The 23259-nt window shown below is 41.0% G+C and overlaps 1 protein-coding gene across 1 annotated transcript in view; it reads right to left on the bottom strand.

Moving 5' to 3' along the window:
• Positions 1-8994: 8994 nt before the first annotated feature.
• LOC122814008 (claudin-4-like) overlaps positions 8995-23259 on the bottom strand; it is a 67888-nt gene continuing 53623 nt past the window's right edge. Inside the window, exon 2 of the mRNA XM_044086591.1 lies at positions 8995-11119. Coding sequence (XP_043942526.1) covers positions 10490-11089 — 600 coding nt within the window. The 5' untranslated portion in view covers positions 11090-11119 and the 3' untranslated portion in view covers positions 8995-10489. The remainder of the gene's footprint in view (positions 11120-23259) is intronic.

The raw sequence follows: 23259 nt of genomic DNA, 5'->3' as shown, positions 1-23259 counted from the left end.
TATGTAGACATACATGTATATATATATATATATATATATATATATATATATATGTGTGTGTGTGTGTGTGTGTGTGTGTGTGTGTGTGTATCTGTATGTGTGTGTGTGTATATTTTGAGTTGTATATATATATATATATATATATATATATATATATATATGTGTGTGTGTGTGTGTGTGTGTGTGTGTGTGTGTGTGTGTGTCTGTATATCTATAGACATACATGTATATATAAATATATATATATATATATATATATATATATATATATATATATATATATATATGGGGTGCATTCAAACATCAGGTCCACAATCTCTAACTCTCCTTCCTCCACAGCTGCACTGTTCTGCCTTGCTACAAAACAGACAGGTGTCACACATGGACACAACCTAACATTAGGGAGTGTATATATAGGGACAGATTGCAGGTAAGCCTATTACACACCTATGGCTTTTGTGCATGCTACATTTCATGTTAACATGACTGTCCTGCAAGTGGTGGGGTCTGAAACTCATGTGTCTGTCAAAACGGCATTGCTTCCACCACCAGCTATTTACCACACTAATATACATGTCTTGAGATACAGAACACACACTATGATGGCTTACATCTTGTCATTCAGTTCTGATCTGCATAGTTGACAGGCATGGCCCACTGCCCACAGGGCCAGGCACTATATCCATAGCAGTTGTTCAGCAGGACATCATTACAACAACTCCTGATGGCACATATAAATCTTTCCACATCATCTATCCCATTATTATAGACCAAGTACTACATTCAATTACATGCATATATGTTTCACATACCTGTTGCAGTATGTTCTTCTCTTCTGAGTACACTTTTATGTGTCCCCTGTGTTAGATAGGGTTGTTTTTTAGTTTTAGTTGGTTTAGATAATTTGTTTCCTGTTTGTTTGTTGGCTTGTTTGTTTGATTATTTCTCTCTCTCTCTCTCTCTCTCTCTCTCTCTCTCTCTCTCTCTCTCTCTCTCTCCACTATAGGGATTGAGCTGCTTTGAATAGATTGCAGCATGGATTTTGTAGGTGATGCATATGATCAGGTGGTAGCCTCTGCACCGGTCAGTGTCCTCCACTTGCTACCTGTATGCAGCATGCTATGTAGTACTTCCAATTACCACTGTCATGGCAACCAACTACTATAAATTAGTACATCATGTGGGTATTGTCCCTTTATCTTTCCTGTATGGAAGACATCCTTCCTGTGTGTTGGCAGCAGTGTTACAGACAGCAGGTAGCAATACCTCTTACAACAGGACTTGCAGACACAGGCCAACTACATATTTTTATAAGGTTCCAGACCTACGGACAGTGTGAGTAGTGTTGTCATATGCATTGTATACAACTAGTTTTGCAGGATTTGTGTGTACATGCTAGTCAACTGTGGGCCTATCCACATGATGGCCAGATAATTGGCTGTTATGTTTTGTCTATTCACCACACAGGTCTTGTCTCTGATATATCAGTGGCATTCTGTCTGTTGAGTTCTATCAGTCCATGGCTACATCCATTTGTGTTTCTGACTTCATATTCCTGAATAAGGGTATGTTGCAACCAATCCTGTAACAACAGCAAGTTTCACAGTGTATAACAACAATATTGCAAATATGGCCCTGTGTTCCAGCCTTTAGTTATCCTTTCCTCTCTTCTAGGAGATGACCTCCCTGGTGTTAGTGGTGAGGATTGAGGCTCCTTGATTGCTGGGCCAGGGCACAGTCGTCACAAGTAGTGGCAGTGGTGGGGTCTACTTCACATACTAATTGGCTGTAGTGGTGTGCGTAGAGCGAATTCCTGTAGCTTATGTACTGTGATCTCTGAAAGTATTTTGTACTCTAAAACAGCCACACAGTGTATACTTCGACTTCAGATCACAATTGTTTTATTTCTTTTGTTAGCTAAGTTTTAGTCAGGGTGAGCAGGCAGCATGTCAGCAGAAGAGTATGGAAAGCTGACAAGGAGCCAGCTGGTGGAGATGTGCCAGGCTAGGGGACTGGTGCATGGAAACCTGACTAAACCAGATCTGATTGCAGCCTTGGTTACAGCTGCATTAGAAAACAGCAGCCTGGAGGACAATCAGACTGACAGTGGAGATACAATATCCTCGGAGAATGGACAGCTCTACCTTTCTGCAGTGGACTTAAAAATCCTGCTGGAGCTAAAGAGACTTGAGTTGGAGGCCAGGCATATGGAAGTAGAAGCAGCCGAGAAAATGAGGAGTCTACAAGCTGAGGAAAATGAATGGCAGAGGAGGCATGAGAGGAAAATGCTGACTCTTTGCCAGAGTCATGGAGGTAATGAGGAAGGGAGCAACCGGACCCCAGAAGCACAAAAGGTCAGTAAATTTCTTTTACAGTTTAAAGAGGAGGATCATTTTTATAGCTTCATTCATATGTTTGAGCGAGTATGTAAACGGTATGAAGTTGACCAAAGGCTCTGGGTACGGTTTCTGACTACCTTCTTCCATGGTAAAGCTGTAACGTCTTTAGCAAAAATGTATGACACTGACTGTTTTGATTATACTGCTGTAAAAAGACACTTGTTGGAATGTTTTAAGCTAACACCTGAAATGTATAGGAAAAGGTTTCATGAGCATAGACACAAGGCAGATGAAAATGTATGTGAATATGTTGCTGAACTGAACACTTATTTTCATAGCTGGGTGAGTGGATGTCAGGTCACCACTTTTGAAGGGCTGGCAGACCTTTTGGTATGGGAACAAGCCCTTAGCACTTTGCCTGATTACATGAGGATCTGGTTAGCTGACACACAGTGTGCTACTTCAGAAAAGTTGGGGAAGACAGGAGACCTATACCTAGCAAGCAGGGCAGCCCTGCGCAGGAAAGGGACCCCCAGTACTGCACATGGGACTAAAGGAATCCATGGTGGGCAGCACAGACTGCCCCAACAGAATCCGCTAGTAGCAGGGTAAGCCACTAGTCCAGGTACACATCCAGGAGCTAGGGTTAAAAGTTTTGAATGCAACCAGTGGGGCCATATGGCATACAGATGTCCACAGAGGCAAGGTGGGGAAGCAAAGGTGAGGGAGCCAGCAAGTAGGTGTGTTTGAGGATATACCTGCAGATGTCCTGATAGGGAATGATTTTGATAGTGCTGTACCCTGCACTTGTGCACTTACAAGCAGTCAGGCTTGGAGACAAGCATGTGGGTCTGGTAGCCTTGGGGAGACCCTGACAGACTGCATACATGCAGCCAGGACTGCTGAGGTGGTTACTTCAGGGAGTGAGCTAATCTGTAGTAGTGAAACTGAATGTGAGCCACAGCTGCTTGTGGGTACTGATGTTCCCTTGGACAGGGTAACTGCAAAGGTAGAGGTGAGTAGTAGTACCCAGGCTGACAGTGAGGCACCACTGTCAGAGGATGCCAGACTTCCTGTGGAAGGGGAGCTGGTAAGGGTTACAAGGAGAAACTTCAGACAGGCTCAGCTCTCAGACCCTACATTGCAAGGTCTGAGGCAGGAAGCTAGGGAGGCACCTGATTCTTAAGGGAAGGGGGAATCTGTATACTGGAACAAAGGGTTACTGTACAGAGAGTGGACCCCTGAGGGATGGCTAGAAGGTGAGAGAGTAAGCAGTTGGTAGTGCCTAGAGCTTACCATCTGGAGCTTCTAGCCATAGCCCATGATATTCCCTTTGCAGGTCATATGGGCATTAAATGTACAAAGAGGCATATTATGCAAAACTTCTATTGGCCTGGAATTTCCAGAGATGTAACGGTACTGCAGGACCTGTGAGCAGTGCCAAAAGGTAGACAAGTCAGGAGACAAGGTGAGAGCTCCTTTGATGCCTTTGCCTGTGATTGAGGAGCCATTTTAGAGGGTAGCTATGGATATTGTGGGTCCTCAGAGTACCCCAAGTTCCGCAGGGAAAAAGTATATCCTAGTGATTGTAGATTATGTTACATGATACCCTGAGGTAGTGGCTTTGTCCTGCATTGAGGCCGAGAAGGTGGCAAATGCTTTGCTAGAGATTTTCAGCAGGGTAGGTTTCCCAAAGGAAATACTGTCTGACAGAGGTGCCAATTTTATCTCAGACCTGCTGACTTGTCTGTGGATGTCTGTGGGGTGAAGCACATGAAGACCACCCCCTACCATCCCCAGACTAATGGTCTTATTGAGAGGTTAAACTCTACAATCAAGTCCATGCTACGGGCATTTGCAGATCAGTTTAAGAGGGAGTGGGACAAATATTTGCCCCATCTGTTGTTTGCTTACAGAGAGGTTCCCCAGGAATCCACACATTTTTCACCCTTTGAGTTGTTGTATGGGCATAGGGTGAGGGGACCTCTAGATTTAATTCGAGATGAGTGGGAAGGTGAGTGTGAGTCTCACAAGGAGTCTGTTGTGGCATATGTCCTGAACCTCAGGACAAGGCTCAGGGAACTCATGGGCCTGGCCCAGGAGATCCTGGCAGAAGCCCAGCAACAGAAAAAGGTGTGGTTTGACCGGAATGCTTGAGCTAGAGAGTATGCTGTAGGGCAACAGGTGATGGTTCTCATTCCTACAAGATGGTAAGAAAGGTAAGTGATGTTAACTACATGGTGGAAGTGCTAGTCAGACGGCAGGGGCACAAATTGTACCATGTTAACATGATGAAACCTTACCATGATAGGGAGGCCCTTGTGCTGAGCATTTGCAGTGGATTGCAGGAGGAGTCTGAAGGAGATCTGGTGAATGATCTCCTCAGTGAGGCTCAGACTGACACCTCGGTACTACATGTCCCAGCAGCTATCTCCTACCCAGGTTCGAGAAATCCAAGCAGTGTTGCAGGAGCTTGGGGGCATGTTCACCGGGAAACCAGGGAGCACCCACCTGGTACAGCAACAGGTGGATACAGGACCCCAAAAGCCTATCAGGCAGGCCTCTTATAGGGTGCCTGAGAGAGTCAAACAGACTCTGAGGGAGCAGGTACAGGGGATGTTGGAACTAGGGGTGATTCAAGAGTCCAACAGTCCCTGGACCTCACCAGTGGTACTAATGCCAAAGAAGGATGGCAGCAGCAGGTTCTGTGTGGATTACAGGAAATTAAATAGTCACACAGAGTCAGATGCTTACCCCGTACCTAGGACAGATGAGGCCCTAGAACAGCTGGGTGGGGCTAAGTATCTTACAACCATTGATCTTACCAAGGGTTACTGGCAGGTGCCCTTGACTCCCAGTGCTAGAAAGAAGTCAGCCTTTGTACAAGTTCACAAAGATGCCCTTTGGGATGAAGAATTCCTCAGCGACTTTCCAAAGGCTGGTGTATAATATCTTAGCAGGAGCAGGAGGGTTTGCCCTTGCTTACATGGATGATATTGCTATCTACAGCCATTCCTGGCAAGAGCACCTTCAGCATGTCAGGGAGTTGATGGCCAGACTGCAGAGGGCAGGGTTGACCATTAAGCCAAGCAAATGTCAGGTGAACATGGCAGAGGTCTCCTACTTAGGACATAGAGTGGGGAGTGGGATGATAAGGCCGGAACCTGCCAAAGTGGAAGCTATTCAGGCATGGCCTGCACCTGTTACCAAAAAGCAGGCGAGGGCATTCTTGGGGACAGCAGGGTACTACAGAAAGTTCGTTCCCAATTATAGTACCATAGCTGCTCCCCTCACAGATCTGACAAGGAAGAACAGGGCAGATAAGGTAGCATGGACCCCAGCATGTGAGCAGGTATTTCAGAAGCTTAAGGAAGCTTTGGGAGGACCCCTTGTGTTAGCCAGTTCAGACTATAACAAAGAATCTGTTGTGCAGGTGGATGCTTCAAACTATGGAGTGGGGGCTGTACTTAGCCAGATTTCTTCAGAGGGAGAAGAGCACCCAGTGGTTTATCTCAGTCATAGGCTCCAACCCAGGGAGGAATGCTATGCAGCGGTAGAAAAGGAATGTCTAGCCATAGTGTGGGCACTATAAAAACTTCAGCCTTATCTGTATGGAAGGAAATTCACTGTGATGACAGATCACAACCCTCTAACATGGTTAAACAGATCCAGCAGCAAAATGTCAAGTTGCTAAGATGGAGTCTGGGGTTGCAAGCATATGATATGTCAGTGCAGCACCGCAGTGAGAGTAGCAATGCCAATGCAGATGGGCTCTCAAGACAGGGAATGGAGTGAGGTACACCCAGATAGACCTGGCACTCTCAAGCGATGTTTCTCAAGCGGCACTTAAAAAAACTTGCTTGAGTTCCCCGGGGGGAAGAGATGTGACGATTGGGGAAAGAGATGGGTGAAGGTTGCCAGCCTATTCAAACAGAATTTGATATACAATTCTGGCATTTGAAAATAAATGTAAAATACAGGCATGTTTCTTGAGTGTAAAAGAATATTGTGAAATGTGGAACTGCAAAGTATGTGACAACATTGCACTCTACTGGCCCAGTGAAGCATGTTGTGACCCTTTCATGTTAGAATTCGACTCCAGTGCATCTGGATGAAGGTTTCATGCCCATTGTTTTAAGGCTAAAGTTTATGACCAGAATTTAGATGTGGAATGTGCTTTATTGCTCTGGTTTCTGTTAGAATATACATGTGAAATGACTTATATTGTTGTAAGTTTCTGAGCAGGTGTTAGATTGCTAAATAATGCAGTTTGTGGCCTGAGAACTCCAGACTAAGTGCCAACAATGATGTAATTTGGGAGGGCCTTAGAGACATGTTTGTTAGTAATGTTTAAATACTGTTTTCTCACAAGAGATTGGCGCATTGTGATCTTGGATATCCAATTTATCAGCACTCTGCCTTATGCTCACATGTAAGTTTTAGCACTGTGATTTCTTGTAGGAATAGTTAAAGCTAGTAAAGATTAATTAGGTATTTTTCTTTGAAATCAGATCTGTCCTACTGTATTGTTTTTAGTTTCTGTGTGATCTCTGAACTCTTAGATATCTCTGTGGTGTAGTAGTTTTGTCTTGTGTTTTAATTATTTATTATTAAATATTTTAAAACCTACCTGTGGCTGGTTTGTGTAGAGATAAGCTCTAGAGTACATTGCATATTTATAGAGGTTATTGTAATACGCCACTCTAAAGTAAGCCTTGACTGTTAGTCATACTACCATTGGATAATAATATTGCACAGTAATAATTGGACACCCTTTTAAGGGGCTTTTAGTAGCTGATATTATTAGCTCGGTGGTGGCAGGGATTACTACTGTATGGTCTGGGTAAAGGGGCACAGCTGGAGAATCTATGTCAGCCTTTCCCAGGAGTGTCTGTGAAGTTGTATAAATACTTATCTCAAAGTGTGTATGTGTTGTGTCAGCTACTTGACAGGGACACAAAGCACTGGTTGGACAGAGAGGGAACTGGGGATTTTAGCTTACCTAGCTAGGCTGAGACCTGGACCCTATAGCTGTGCCAGTGGGGAGTCTTAATGGGGACCTGGTGAGCAAGGGAGCAACCAGCCCCAGACTGTGATCTCTGTGTGGACTTAAGGGAAATTGTACTTTACTGTGTGTATTACGTTATCCTTTCCTCTCTTCTAGGAGATGACCTCCCTGGTGTTAGTGGTGAGGATTGAGGCTCCTTGACTGCTGTGCCCAGGCACGGTCGTCACAAAGAATATTAATAAAAAGTATATATAGTCTATGTCGTTGCCACCCTCATTTTGAGCAATGAGTATATTGAAATATTCTTATTTAAACCAAGGTGGGGTGGTGGATGCATCTAATATAATCTGGTATATTAACTCTGTATTCAATTCTTGTTTCCCACTGCCCTCTCCTGGTGTCCATGGGAATTTTCCTAAAATACAAAACAAAAATTTATTAAAACTAGAGTATGTTTGGAAGAGCTTATATAGGGTGTTATTTTCATTTTGTTTCCTAATGTTATAGACATGTTCATAGATTCTTTTATTCAATTTCTCAGGTTATTAAAGACAGGGGTGAAAAATATTTTCCTATCCTAGGTATACCTAACAAACAACAATTGGATGTTCCAACTACATTGAACCTTACAAATGTAATGGACATTAAATTTAATGAAGCAGGTACACAAATAAAAAATATAAAGAGCAATTGCTCTGTTTTAAAGATGGATGGTGAGGTGTTGAAGGTGGTGGATACTACACCTAACTTTATGCATAGTATAGACAAAAATATCCTGAGAATTTTGGGAAAGCCACAATATGATTTCAAGCGGGTATACTGAAGAACACACATGTAAAGGTACTACAATATGTGGAAGATGTAACTATGGTCATCTTACTCCGGAACAAGATACAATTAGTTTGACAAATTCTTATAATCCTAGAATATTTCCCATTAAGAGAAACTGTGAGTCTAAGGGAATCATTTATTTGGCAGTTTGCAATACATGCCATTCTTTTTATGTGGGTAAAATGGAACAGAAATGGCAGATTAGATTAGATGCATCCACCCTCTCTCTCCTGCTTAAATGATAATATTTCATTTTACCCATTGCTCAAAATAAGAGCAGTAAAGCTATGATTAATAGACTGTATATGCTTTTATTAATATTCTTATAAATATATTTTTTTAAAAAGAGCAGTTTGTTTTTATCAATTGCTTGTAACATTCAGATTTATACTATAGATGTCTATAATACATTTACTATAATGTACCATCTGGTTAGGTCTAGTTTGTTTTTCCTAGGTGATGGCTACTTAAATAATTATTCACTAAGTAGAATCATTATTCTTTAACGTTTTATTGAAGTTGTTTTAAATACAGTGGTCAGTTAACCTACTTTTTACATTCTGATGAAGCCCTGATGAAGTCCTGTGGTGCCAGACGAAAGAGCTTAATGTTGTATGGACTTGCAATTTCATTCACCTTATCAATTACATTTTGAAGAGTTTAGTCTCTATCTCTATGTTTTTATGGTTTGGGACCTGAGGTTATATGACCCCACTTTTCTGATTTAGATATGAACATACATGTCTGTAAAGCTTTATGTCCAAAAAAACATGAAATATTCCACATTAGTTATTTGAATAAGTAGGTTTTATTTTGTTTATGATTCCTGTGCCCAATAAAAGCCATGTACAGCATGTTTTTTGTATGATTATATGCAAATCATTAAAAGTTATAATAGTTATTAGCAAAATGTAGATTACCTTACTTTAATGAATATTTATATCAGAAAGAGCATATTACATTTAGACGTTTTGGAACATTTGAGTGAGTCTATGAACAAATGTGAAGATGTGCTCATTTTACTAACCTTTTTATAACAACAAAGAAGACATTATTTACGGCTGTTTTAATTCTACACATGAAAAATATGTTTCAACAAATATAGCAAATGCAATTTACAACAATATGTTAAAGTTCTGAAAGTCCTGCAAATTGCAGTGCATACATTGAATTACCGGTTTTGTTGACATCCATATTACAATGGGATAAACAGAGATTTATTTTACTGGTCTTTACAGGTAAGAAGATGGTTGAAAGAGTTACAAGCAGTACAAATCACTTATATGAAATGAAATGACATGATAAATCAGTAAAGTTCAATTTCAAGGTGATAAAATTAATTTAGCTAGTCCCCATCTAATTTTATCAGTGCAGACTATCTCCTAGCATATACTTCAGAATGACAACAGAACAGAGCTATGTAAAGCAGAAGAGAGAACCAGAAATGTGGGGACATCAACATAATGTAGGACACCTTAGTAGTGTTCAAAAATTCCCGTTACATTACAGGGAAGGAGAGAGTAATACAACCCTCTTAACCCTTTGACCCAGCATTTCTATTATCCCATGCTCCATGGAAAACAAAATAATTTCCTTTTGCTATGTACTACACTAAACACATACAAATAATGAAGTTTTGATATGACAATAATGTCCTATCTGTTGAGCCTTTGTTCCCCCAAGGAGTGACTGGGGTAAAACAGCATAACTTCTGCTTTGCCCTACTAATAAACACCAGCTGCACTCAATCTGTCTTTGTTTGCTTACAGTTTTTATAATGATCAGACTGACCCCAATGCCCCACATTTTATTTAAATACAAGGGAGGCAGGAAGGTCTCTCAAGCTAGTTAATAAAGTCTATAGAATCAGTATACCCTTAATGAAGCATAGCATCTTGCTTTCAGAAAAGAACTGCTGTGGTGGTATTTAATAACTAGACAGCTGCAAAGAAGTCAGCAGATATGTGCAAGAGGTCACATTTTAGACATGCAGGTGGAAAGGAAAACAAAGACACTGCCAGATCACAATTCAGCACTTGACTTGAAGGTAGTGGTGCATTTCAGATTAGCATAAAGCTATCAGCTGAATTATGTAAATTGGTCACTGTTTTTTTTTTTTTTGGTTTCCAGTATCATTTACACTGTTTCAAACATTATGAATGATTTTATCAAGTCTAATACTGTTGCAAAATGAAGCACCTCAGTCATTATTTCTCAGATGTTTAAAGGATCGGTGAAATGAAAAATGTCATCAGGTCTTCCTTTTACTGGACCGTTGATAGTGTCAGGAGTCAGGTTACAGACATTTTGGCTAAAGCTGATTGTTGGTATTGTATCGGGCTGAAAAACTGACATCTTTCTTTGGGCAGTTACAACACAGCAGTGCCCCACCAATCAAAAGCAGAGCTGCACCAGCCCATCCAATGAACAGAGAAGCTCCTGGCTCCTTCTTATTTAAGTCAGTCTTCTCTGAATTGTGGAAATCTCGGACAATGCTATTGGCAGTCCAGGAGACTGGGATAAGCAAAAGTATACCAGAGATGAGAAAGATAATTCCTGCCACTATGCAAATCTTGGCTTTGGTGTTCTTATCCTCCACACAGTTGGTGCATTTTCCTCCAATAGCAGCAGCAAAGATTCCTAAGATGCCTAATATGATGACAATGATTGTCAGAGCTCTGGCAACCTGGATATCTTGTGGCACATCCAAGATTGAATCATGGATATCGCATACCATATTTCCTGTGTTATCCACTACACAGGTCATCCACAGACCTTCCCAGATGGCCTGAACGGTCACTACTTTTCCTTCAGTGAACTTCCATATGGGTAATGCACAACACACAATTGCTCCAATCCAGCCAAACACTGCCAGGGACAGGCCAAGAATCTGTAGTCTTGTTGATGCCATTCTGTCACCAAATAAAAACGTCTACGGTAGCTGTAAATAGACAAAATAGATACACTTTGTAAAATAGTTTCACTTTGTTAACTACAATGTTTTTTTGCTGTCATTATAATGGATGATAATACTTGACTCTGCAGCTGCACCAAAGCTGATTAACAAGTCTTATCACACCCTTCACCAGCTCACTCGTCTCTTTACTAGCCCTCTCCCTTCATTCCCTCTTTATCATCTCCTTCCCCAATTATCCCGCTTCTTTCCCTGAATTGCTTTCTTCTACCCTCTCTCTTATCTGCCTGTCAATTCCATTCCTTTGCCTTGGATTCTTCTTCTTTTAGCTAGCTCTAAAAGTCTGTTAAGCTCTATTTACCTAAACTAATTTTTCAGCAATGTCACTTCTTGTATTTTAAACCTACCTTAATTCTCTGTGGATGTCTTGAGTATGTATGTAATCTGTATTGTAGACTTTACGTATCGCATATATTTTATATTGTATATTTAATGTATTTATCAAAATGCTTTTTTGTACTTGTTCAATTGTGTATTTGTGGATCTTTTCTCTTCGGGCCTCCACTGAAAAAAAAGGCCCTCATAGGCCCAGTCGGACACTCCTGATAAACAAATGGAAATAAATAAATAAAATATGGTGGCATTGCAATGCATTGAAATGGCATCATAACAATAAAGGAAAATTCATAAAGCTTACATAAGTCAATATATGCAATGACTGCAATAATCATGATTTATTTTTTATTTAAAAAGATAGCTATCTAACTAATTTCTTCTCCATCACTTCTGCATCAAGGAATTTCTAAAGAGCCTATCACGTTGTACTGACCTATAGATTTTAAACTAGTCACAGATGTAGTTAATACCACATAGAACATGTTTGACAAATAAGCCTGAGATTAAAATAACCCATCACTATAGGCTGTCCGTAAGGCACAAGAGTGAGAGCATTAAACTGTAGTGATTAATTAATGACGAGCTGCCTGAAGCAGATCTGTGTTTGAGTCTCATGTCCTTCTGTTGCAAACTGTGTTGCACTGAATACAACATTGCACAAAACTATAATTCTCATCTCATCAGTGAAAAGAAAGAATTTGGGCTTGTTGGGTCTCACCCATTCACCAAAAACAAAAATATGTAAAATATATAAATGTATAAACATATATGGCAGTCCTATAAGAAAGCAGTCAGAGGCCATGTAGCCATGTATTAATGAGTTTCTCAAAAATTAGTCATCTCCTTTAAACTTCTTTTTGTAGGGGTGCAAGACCCTCTTTGCTCCCCAAGTGGTGGGCAAGCCCCCATCACCCCCCCCCAAACTTATATATACCAAATCTGAGCTTGCCATACCTTGGAGAAAAGGGAATAATCTAAGAAATGGCATCTCGCTCTTAGTATATGTAACTCCAATCTTCTAGCCATTAAGTATTTTGGGACTTAGGGTCCTGACATTTCATATGGTTTCCAATAATGAAAAAAATGACAAATATAAAATAAGTATGATCTTAACTTATTCCAAGAATTCACTCATAATTTGAAAAAAAAAATGGTCGAAAACTGGAGTATCGTAAGGGAAACGCATCTATCAGTCAGGTTCTGGACACTCAACCGTCCTTCATTTATCAAAAAGGAAGAAATATTAGAAGCTGCATAGAGAAAGAAATTACTGCATCCACAGAGCTACAGGTAGGTACCATTCTCTGCAATCTCCAGGCTGCAGATACTGTGCATTTATGAACCAAAAGAATTACTTTATGTGTGCAAACTTGAAAAACAAAAATATGTCTGCACTGACAGATATAACTGCAATAGCAGCTTTGTGATATACTGAGCAAACTGTACTAAATATGAAGTATTCTATATTGGAAAAACAATAAACCTATATACAAATGATTCCACACTCATTTGCACATATGACAACATGGCACACCTCAAAAATTAATACTCAGGAAGCTTTAACAGCAACTGAAACATGACTTTGTGACTCACAGCTCATGCTCAACCCTACAAAAACTACTACTTTTTTCCCAAATGTCTGTCCCATGAAAAAATAAAATTTAAAGTCATCTCTTTGATAATACAACCACTGAAGTTACTCCTCCTAGCAAATTACTATAGGTGATAGTAGACAATAATCTTAAATTTGACCTGTATGTACAAAATTGCATAAGGTTCATAGGTTCATAGGTTCATACTAGGCTATCTGCCCAAGGGCATTTATAAGCCTAGCCCATAGATATGTGGCTTTCACCACCCCTTTAGTTTGAATAAAACTATGCCTATTATTTTGCTGTGCCTCTGTCAAGCAGTGACACTGAAATAATCCCTGGGGTATATCTGCGATCTCCCATCCATTGGTCAAGATTCCTCTTGAACAAGGCCAGCGAGGTGCTCTGCCTCACATTTACCGGGATTTTGTTCCACAGCATAGGGAGTCTCTGGGTGATGAATCTGTCCCTCCAGCACGTCCTATTGATAACTGTGTCAAGGTTTAAGTCTCCCGCCCTTGTGGTTCTGAGGGATCTAGATTTTTTGAGGTGAAGCATATTCATCAAATCTGGGTTTGACATGGCCTTATATGTCAGGCACAGGTCACCTCTGAGCAAGCGGTATGAGACTGAATAGAGCTGGAGTTCTTTCAGTCGGGCAGCATAAGACATATTTTTGAGACCCTTTATCCTCTTGGTGAGGAACTTTTGGGGCCTTTCCAGCTGCTGCAGGTGTCGGGTCAGATACATTCTGAATGGGGCATTGTACTCAATCATAGGTCTAATGAGTGATGAGTACAGGGGGACGATGACCTCCCTTGATCTAGATGTGAATCCCTTCGTGATAAGGTGGGCAATGTAGAAGGTTTTCCTGACTACTTTAGCAACATGAGTGTCAAAAGAAAGGTTAGTTTCAACCTGGGTCCCCAGGTCCCTGATGACTTCTTCTGTGCTCAGTTGATTGCCACCTATATGGTAGCTAGGGGTAACCTTGTTTTTCCAGAAGGGTATGACTATGCATTTCTTGGCGTTTAACTTTAGGCCATGGCTCTGGCACCAGTTATCCATTTCTGTGAGGCCCTTCTGAAGGATATCTGTGTCAGAAGTGTTTTCGACTATGGCGCCCAGTTTGCAGTCATCTGCAAACTTTGTCAGCCATAACCCTCCTGTGTTTGCTTGTACTTCAGAAAAGTAGATGCCGAACAAGAGTGGACCCAGGACTGAGCCCTGTGGGACACCACTTGTGACAGGCTTTGAGTCTGACTTGGCTCCAGCAACTCTGACCCTGTGGGTTCTGTCACTTAGCCAGTTTGCAACCCATCTTGTGATGTATGGGTTTACATTCAAGCTGATGAGTTTTTCGATGATATCTGAGTGGGGTATTGTGTCGAAGGCCTTTGCCAGGTTGAGGTAGGCTGTATGGACTGCCTTTCCCTCATCAATGGCCTTGGTGACTGTTTCGAAAAAGTCAACCAAGTTTAAAAGGCATGATCTGCCTTTGACAAAGCCAAACTGGGTTGTATCCAAAGTCTGCAAGTTCCCTATGTCTTTATTTATGAGTTCCATTATGATCCTCTCCATGGCTTTGCAGATAAGGCTTGTCAAGCTAATGGGACGGTAATTTCCAGGGTCTGTGGAGGCACCGCCCTTGTGAAGTGGGACCACAGTCGCAGTGCGCCACTCCTTGGGTACGTATCCTAAGGTGATGCTAAGATTAAACAGCTGTCCTAACTGCGGGTTTAATTCCTCATTGAGTTCGTGGAGCACACAGCCGAGGACACCATCCGGTCCCATGGATGCTGTGTTTTTTGCCTTGGAGAGAGCAGTTCTCACCTGGGCGTTGGAGATGTTTGGGGGGCTACAATCCACTGGTATAGATATCTCTCCTTTTGGGGAGTTTGCACTGAACCTGTCAGCCAGTATGTTGGCAATGTGTGTAGGTTCAGTAATCTTCACATCATTTTGGACTAATTCTGAGCATATCTGGGAGTTTCCTCCTAGGTTTCTAACATAGCTAAAGAAGGCCTTATGATTGTCTTTTGTGTCCTTGGCGATTTTTCTCTCAAAGTTAGCCTTGGATGATTTTATGAGAGCTCTTAGTTTTTTACTTATAATGATCAAAGGTGTCTTACCTTTCAAGGATTTTGCTCTATCTTGTAGTAGCTTCTTCCTTTTGTTGTAGAGCTTGTTTATGGCTGGGGTCCACCAGACTGGACGCTTGCCTTTGGTACAAAGACTCTTAGTTTTGTTTGGGATTGCCTGATCCATGCAGTCCTGTAGGTGCTGGTAGAAGGCATTTGTAAGTGATTCAGCGGTTTGAGTAATGTTTACCACTGGCTCAGGGGCCTTAAAGGAGACCACACTAGTTTTTAGAAGTGTGAAGTCGGCTTTTGAGAAGTTTTTCACTGTGGTCTCTTTTATTTCAGGTGGGGGCGGGATGAGGACCTCCAGCGAGATTAGTTTATGATCTGATCTCACCAGTGAGGAAAAACCCTTTAAAAACTAAGGATGCTTTATAAAGCCAAAAACCTTCTGACTGACACAATTAAAGCTACACTTGCCACTAACTATCTGTGCCCCTTGTTTCTTTATGGTGCTCCCATCCTTATTAACCTTCAGGCATCACAAAACCCAAAACTTGAACAATGCTACAACAAAGTTGCTAAATTTGTAACATATACAGTAAACTGTCAGTTAACTGGAACTCAAGCAACCAGCAGTCTCAAGCAACCAGAAAAAAATATTGAAGAAATACAGTACAATTTTCATGTGTTGCACTTTCTGATCCCCCCACCCCGCAGAAACATACCTTACATTTTTAGCGTTTTAGAGTTTTTAAAAGGAAGATAGGAATAAATTTCCTCTCTCCCCAACCTGAGAACAAGTCAAACCAAACAAATAGCATGGGATACAGTATTAGTCAGACCTATTTTTAATAGTAACTCTGAAGCAACTAGAAACTATAGTTATCCGGCATCTACCAATCCCCATGGGTGCCAGTTAACGGAGGGGTTTACTGTACCCCTTTCAGTACCCACTACTCTATAGCACTAAAAAGCCTAATTCGGTTAGATTATCCAATCAACCAATAGATACACAGCTTCTTACCACCTACAAAACTAATTATCCAGAATCCATCTGCTTGTCTAGCACTAAATAACATTCTGCACAACTATGTTCCTAGTCGGTCACTATGATCCAATAACCAAACACTCCAGTCTGTACAAACCTGTCAAATCTGTTGGGCACTGACTGTATTTGCACCATGTTGATAAGGCCTGGGACTCTGTTGGGCACTGACTGTATTTGTACCATGTTGATAAGGCCTGGGACTCTGTTGGGCACTGACTGTATTTGTACCATGTTGATAAGGCCTGGGACTCAGTTGGGCACTGACTGTATTTGCACCATGTTGATAAGGCCTGGGACTCTGTTGGGCACTGACTGTATTTGTACCATGTTGATAAGGCCTGGGACTCTGTTGGGCACTGACTGTATTTGCACCATGTTGATAAGGCCTGGGACTCTGTTGGGCACTGACTGTATTTGTACCATGTTGTTAAGGCCTGGGACTCCTTATCTCTGTCCATCAGGTCAACACCGTCCCTCCCATCCTTCAACACCAGTCTGAAAGACTTCCTGTCCAAATGTTGGCTCTGTTCTTGCTCAACGCCAGGATAAACAATAACCCTAAATTTGGACAAATACGTATTCATACCTCACATCTCCTTACTCTCCCTTCTTCACTCACCTCCTTACTTCTAGCAATTTCTCCCCCCGGCTTTCCTCTCTAAATATACCATAAGCCAGCTTTGCTCTCACTTCGTATTCCAATTCCTGTTTGTATTATACTAACTTAGCTTTAATTTCTCTATAAACTGACTAAAATGTCTCTATTAAATCATCGTCAATGTTTTCATACAATGTCTAATTAATATATAATTATTTAAACTGTATTTGTTTTTGTATTATTTTTAAATACTGCAAAATTATTATTCTTAAAATGTTTTGTAAAACTTTGGAGCTTTTCTCTCCAGGCTTCCAATGAAAATGGGTTCTTATCCAGTCAAAGTTTTATGGTAATCAAATGCCAAAATGAATAAGTAATAAATAAACTAAACCTTTGAAGATGAGTGACCAAACTACTCTCAGACATCAAGGTTAAAGACTTCAAAAAAGCACTGTCTCGACATGCTCAGGTCTGTTGAAACTGTGAGAAGTTTGTTGTCATGCCACTAAAGAATGAATCCAGACCCATTACAAGTCTGAATGCAAAGCAGTATAAAAAGAACTTAACGGCAGGTTCAACTTAAAGAATATTGGAAGCCCGGACTGAGTCAGACAGGCTTCATTAACTGCATTCTTGAGTTAAGGAAACTGGAACATAGTGACTTTTACTAAAACACGATAACACAAGTATCTGTTTTCATAGCTATAATAGCACAAGTCTATGCTTAAGTTTCATTTCCATTATTTATCGTTAGTATATTCATTAAGATCGCTTGCAATATCACAGCTAGAACAAAATGTCTTATGTCTCCAATCCAGTTAAAAGTTCATAGGTTCATAGGTGTTTACTAGGCTAATGGCCACAAGGGCCTTTTTAAGCTAGCCATGCATCCCAAATCTCTGACAAGTTCTGATAACTTTCATAAGTGTAATCCTGGGCCTGGGAGATGAACCATTTACAGGTTACTTGTGTCCATTCGAGACATAGATGCCGAACCACAGATGAATTTCCAGTTTCCCATCCAATTGTCCAAGTTGCACTTGAATTGGGTTGGGGAGGAACTCTGCTTCACATGGATGGAGAGCCTGTTCCATAGATGAGGTAGTCTCTGGGATACATACTTATGTCTTCAGCAGGTCCAATTTATATCACAGACAAGGTTTAAGTCTTTAGAATGGGTAATTCTGGTGCTGTTTGTTTTCTGGATATGTAGGAGGTCCATCAGAGTGGGGTCTGACAATGCCCTGTATGCCAGGCATAGATCTCCCCTCAAAAGCCTGTAGGAGACATAATATAGGGATAGGACCTTGAGGCAGTCTGCAGAGGACATTTTACTTATGCCCTGTATTCTTTTAGTCAGGAACCTCTGTGGACATTCCAATTATTGGATATGCCTGGTTAGGTACATACCATAGGGTGCATCATACTCAATTATAGGTTTGATGAATGCCAAATACAGTGGAACAGTGACTTCCTTGGACTTAGATGTCATAACTGTGCTTATAAGTTGTACAACATAGAATGATTTCCTCACCACTGCAGATGCATGATGGTCAAAGGCTAGATTACTATCTATGTGTGTCCCTATGTCCCTGACTACTGAGTCAACTCTAAGCACTGGTTGTCAATATGATAGTTATCAGGGATGGATGACTTCCAAAAGGATACTATTATGCATTTTTTGACATTTAGTTTTAGTCCATGGCTCTGACACCAGTTGTTTGTCCATGTCAGCCCCTCCTGGAAAACATTTGTCAGTGTGAGATTCAGTGACAGCTCTTAATTTGCAATCATCTGCAAATTTAGTCAGCCAGAGACCACTGACATTGGCCTTGACTTCTAAGAATTAAATAAATGAACCACAAAGCTGAAAATGAGAAAACAGATATTTTACTGTATAAAAGACTCAGTAAAAATATACAAAAGTAAGACCTGCTCAGGTCTGTTGAAACTGTGAGAAGTTTGTTGTCATGCCACTAAAGAATGAATCCAGGCCCATTACAAGTCTGAATGCAAAGCAGTATAAAAAGAACTTAACGGCAGGTTCAACTTAAAGAATATTGGAAGCCCGGACTGAGTCAGACAGGCTTCATTAACTGCATTCTTGAGTTAAGGAAACTGGAACATAGTGACTTTTACTAAAACACGATAACACAAGTATCTGTTTTCATAGCTATAATAGCACAAGTCTATGCTTAAGTTTCATTTCCATTATTTATCGTTAGTATATTCATTAAGATCGCTTGCAATATCACAGCTAGAACAAAAATGTCTTATGTCTCCAATCCAGTTAAAAGTTCATAGGTTCATAGGTGTTTACTAGGCTAATGGCCACAAGGGCCTTTTTAAGCTAGCCATGCATCCCAAATCTCTGACAAGTTCTGATAACTTTCATAAGTGTAATCCTGGGCCTGGGAGATGAACCATTTACAGGTTACTTGTGTCCATTCGAGACATAGATGCCGAACCACAGATGAATTTCCAGTTTCCCATCCAATTGTCCAAGTTGCACTTGAATTGGGTTGGGGAGGAACTCTGCTTCACATGGATGGAGAGCCTGTTCCATAGATGAGGTAGTCTCTGGGATACATACTTATGTCTTCAGCAGGTCCAATTTATATCACAGACAAGGTTTAAGTCTTTAGAATGGGTAATTCTGGTGCTGTTTGTTTTCTGGATATGTAGGAGGTCCATCAGAGTGGGGTCTGACAATGCCCTGTATGCCAGGCATAGATCTCCCCTCAAAAGCCTGTAGGAGACATAATATAGGGATAGGACCTTGAGGCAGTCTGCAGAGGACATTTTACTTATGCCCTGTATTCTTTTAGTCAGGAACCTCTGTGGACATTCCAATTATTGGATATGCCTGGTTAGGTACATACCATAGGGTGCATCATACTCAATTATAGGTTTGATGAATGCCAAATACAGTGGAACAGTGACTTCCTTGGACTTAGATGTCATAACTGTGCTTATAAGTTGTACAACATAGAATGATTTCCTCACCACTGCAGATGCATGATGGTCAAAGGCTAGATTACTATCTATGTGTGTCCCTATGTCCCTGACTACTGAGTCAACTCTAAGCACTGGTTGTCAATATGATAGTTATCAGGGATGGATGACTTCCAAAAGGATACTATTATGCATTTTTTGACATTTAGTTTTAGTCCATGGCTCTGACACCAGTTGTTTGTCCATGTCAGCCCCTCCTGGAAAACATTTGTCAGTGTGAGATTCAGTGACAGCTCTTAATTTGCAATCATCTGCAAATTTAGTCAGCCAGAGACCACTGACATTGGCCTTGACTTCTAAGAATTAAATAAATGAACCACAAAGCTGAAAATGAGAAAACAGATATTTTACTGTATAAAAGACTCAGTAAAAATATACAAAAGTAAGTACTTTCGTAAGGCACACTGACCAAACTTCATCAGACAATGTCAGATTGTCTGATGAAGTTTGGTCAGTGTGCCTGATGAAAGGGCTTACTTTTGTATATTTTTACTGAGTTTTTTATACAGTAAAATATGTTTCCTCATTTTCAGCTTTGTGGTTTATTTATTCAATTTTCCTGGTTGGTGTAGTGTTTCGTGATTTCTGAGAAGTAAATGCCAAAAAGGAGCAGTCCAAGGACAGATCCCTGAGGGACTCCACTTGTGACTGGCCTCTTTGTAGAGGTGAACTCCCCAGCTCTAACTTCCTGAGTCCTGTCTGTGAGCCAGTTGGCTATCCACCTGGTGATATACGGATTTGTACCTAGCCTCTTGAGTTTGTCAACAATGCCCAAGTGGGGTATTGTGTCAAATTCCTTGGCCAGGTCAAGGTAGGCAGTGTGAACGATTTTGCCCTTATCCATTGCTTTGGTGACCTTCTCAAAGAAGTCCACCAGGCTGAGTAGGCATGATCTGCCCTTGACGAAACCAAACCGGGTTGGGTCAAGTGTCTGGAGGTTTACTATATCTCTATTGATCATCTCCATGATAATACTTTCTATGGCTTTACATATAAGAATAGTGAGACCTATGGGTCTGTAGTTTCCAGGGTCTGTAGATGGCCCACCTTTGTGCAGAGGGATGACTGTTACCTTTCTCCATTCATGTGGCACAAAGCCTGTTTGGAGGCTACAGTTAAATAGTAATTTCAGAGGCCCTGATAGGTCATTTCATGCTATTTAGAAGGTATCCTGGAATATTGTCTGGGCCCATTGGTGCAGTGTTCTTGGTCTCAGAGATAAAATTAAGGACCTGTTCCCTAGTGATAGCAGGGGGAGTTATATTTGATGATATTTCCTGAGGGATGGTTGAGAGGGAGAGAGGAATAAAGTTGGAGCTGAATTTATCAGCCAGGAGGTTTGCTATATCTTCTGGCTTAGTATAGGTGGCTCCATTTACAATGAGTTCTGCACAGAATTGTGTATTGACTTTGAGGTTGCAGACATAGCTAAAGAATGCTTTGTCGTTGTTCATGGCCTGGCAGGCCAAACTTACCTCAGATTTGGCTTTGGTAGACTTTATTTGTCCTCTGAGTTGTCTGTTTAGTTTAATTAGAGTGCTTTTATCCTGCTGGGTGATGCACTTCCTACATTTACCATGATTTCCTTCCTCCTGTTAAATATCCAATTGATTTTGTGATTCCACCAGGGTGACTTGTTTTTGAGCTAGATCTGTACTTCTTCCTGGTGGGTACAGCTGCCTTTATGCAGCTATTAACATGCCTTCACGGGGTTTCTGTGAACAGTTCCACATAGGCAGAAGTTTTCTCTTGGTTTATGGGGGCTTAACATTTTGCCATGTTCTCACTGAATAGCAGGAAGTTAGCCTTAGAATAGTTCCTGAATATTCCAAGTTTAGCTGGGTGTCCAGGTTTTATTTTTACTTCAACGGAGACTGTTTTGTGGTCTGACTTCACCAGGGAAGGCATTACAGTAGGGGGTGTGCAGCAGTCTCCCATATTAGTGAGGATCAGATCCAGTATGATTGCACCCCTGGTTGGTGTATTGACTATCTGGTCCAGGGAGTTTGTGTTTACAAAATCCAAGAATTTCTATGCATGTACATTTGATGTCGTATAGGATTCCCAGTTAATAGTGGGGTAATTAAAGTTACCCATGAATATGGTATTGGGTTGGATGGTTAGTGTTTCTAGTAAGTTTAAATATGTTATGTAACTCAATTTGATCTAGTGGAATTTTGCTATTCATATTCAACTTCTCTCTTCTCACTGGATCGCAGTTAAAATAAACTATGATCTAATGATACCATCCACTATGTATTTTCTGTCCTTCCATTATCTAAGGAATGCCTCTGCAGTGGATGAATAATGGCATTTCTATTTCTCCTCACCAAAGCTTGTTATTTATATCATGCAGACATCTTCACCTGTGACCAGGTAAGGCATGCATATTCTAACCCATTGCATTACACCATAACCTATTGCTCAATACTGTGTCATACTCTACTAATGGATTTTCTCACATTGTTTAACAATGGGTTGGATTCCAAGTTGCAGGCAGAGTAGCACACTGAAGGAAGACATCAGCACACCTGCTGTGGATGTGATCTCAGAAGACATGCAGGAATCAGTCTGAGTAATTATTCAGTGTAGTATAATTATGGATTACGTGCATGCCTGTTGGATTCCAAAACACAATGTGCATGTGCAATGCAGCTTAAATGTGACAAAGTACATTGCCAACTTCATTTCCTAAACCTTCAGCAAGTGCCACATTGTAACCCAATGAAAGGAAGCTATCTCCAAAGGAAGTCTGCAGAATCTGTATCATTACTGAAAAATAAAAGCAGAATACAACTGTCAGTGGATGAAATACATTAGGCTATGGTACTGCAAATCATACATGAAGATATGGCAATGTATCCCAGATGGCAGCCAGTAAGACACCAATCCACACTAAAGCTAAACCAACTGTCAGAGCAGGAAATAATTTACAGATACCACTTAGACAGACATCTGGTGCAGGCTGTGTGTAACATGTGCACTCCACTCATGTCTGTGCATACATTGCAAGGCAACCCCATACCTGTAGAAACTAAAGTCTGTCTGATCCTAGGTATACTGGCATCAGGGATATTCCAAAGGCATGTGGGAGATTCTTTTAGCGTGTCCCAGACAGCTGCCAGTTGCATCCTCTCACAATTCCTGGCAGCAATGTACACCAAGGTCAGTGAATATATACACTTCTCATTTACAGTCATACAACTGCGAAAGGTAGTGCACCAGTTCTACACCATCACCAATGTCCCCCACGTTCTCAGTGCAAGTAGTCTGCACCCACACCCCTATTAAAACCTTGTATGAACCCAGACCATAAAGGTACATAAATAGAAAGGGGTGGCCATTGCTGAACTGTCAGGTGGTGTGTATAATGAATATCATAGTGACACACCCTGGTTATGTCCATGATGCTGCAATATCGAGGGAAAGTGGTC

This window comes from Protopterus annectens, chromosome 10.part0 (genome assembly GCF_019279795.1).
Source record: "Protopterus annectens isolate FY-2018-M chromosome 10.part0, PAN1.0, whole genome shotgun sequence".
Classification (NCBI taxonomy): Eukaryota; Metazoa; Chordata; order Ceratodontiformes; family Protopteridae; genus Protopterus; species Protopterus annectens.
Note: the sequence above shows the minus strand (reverse complement) of the source record. Positions and strands in the feature narration are given on the sequence as shown.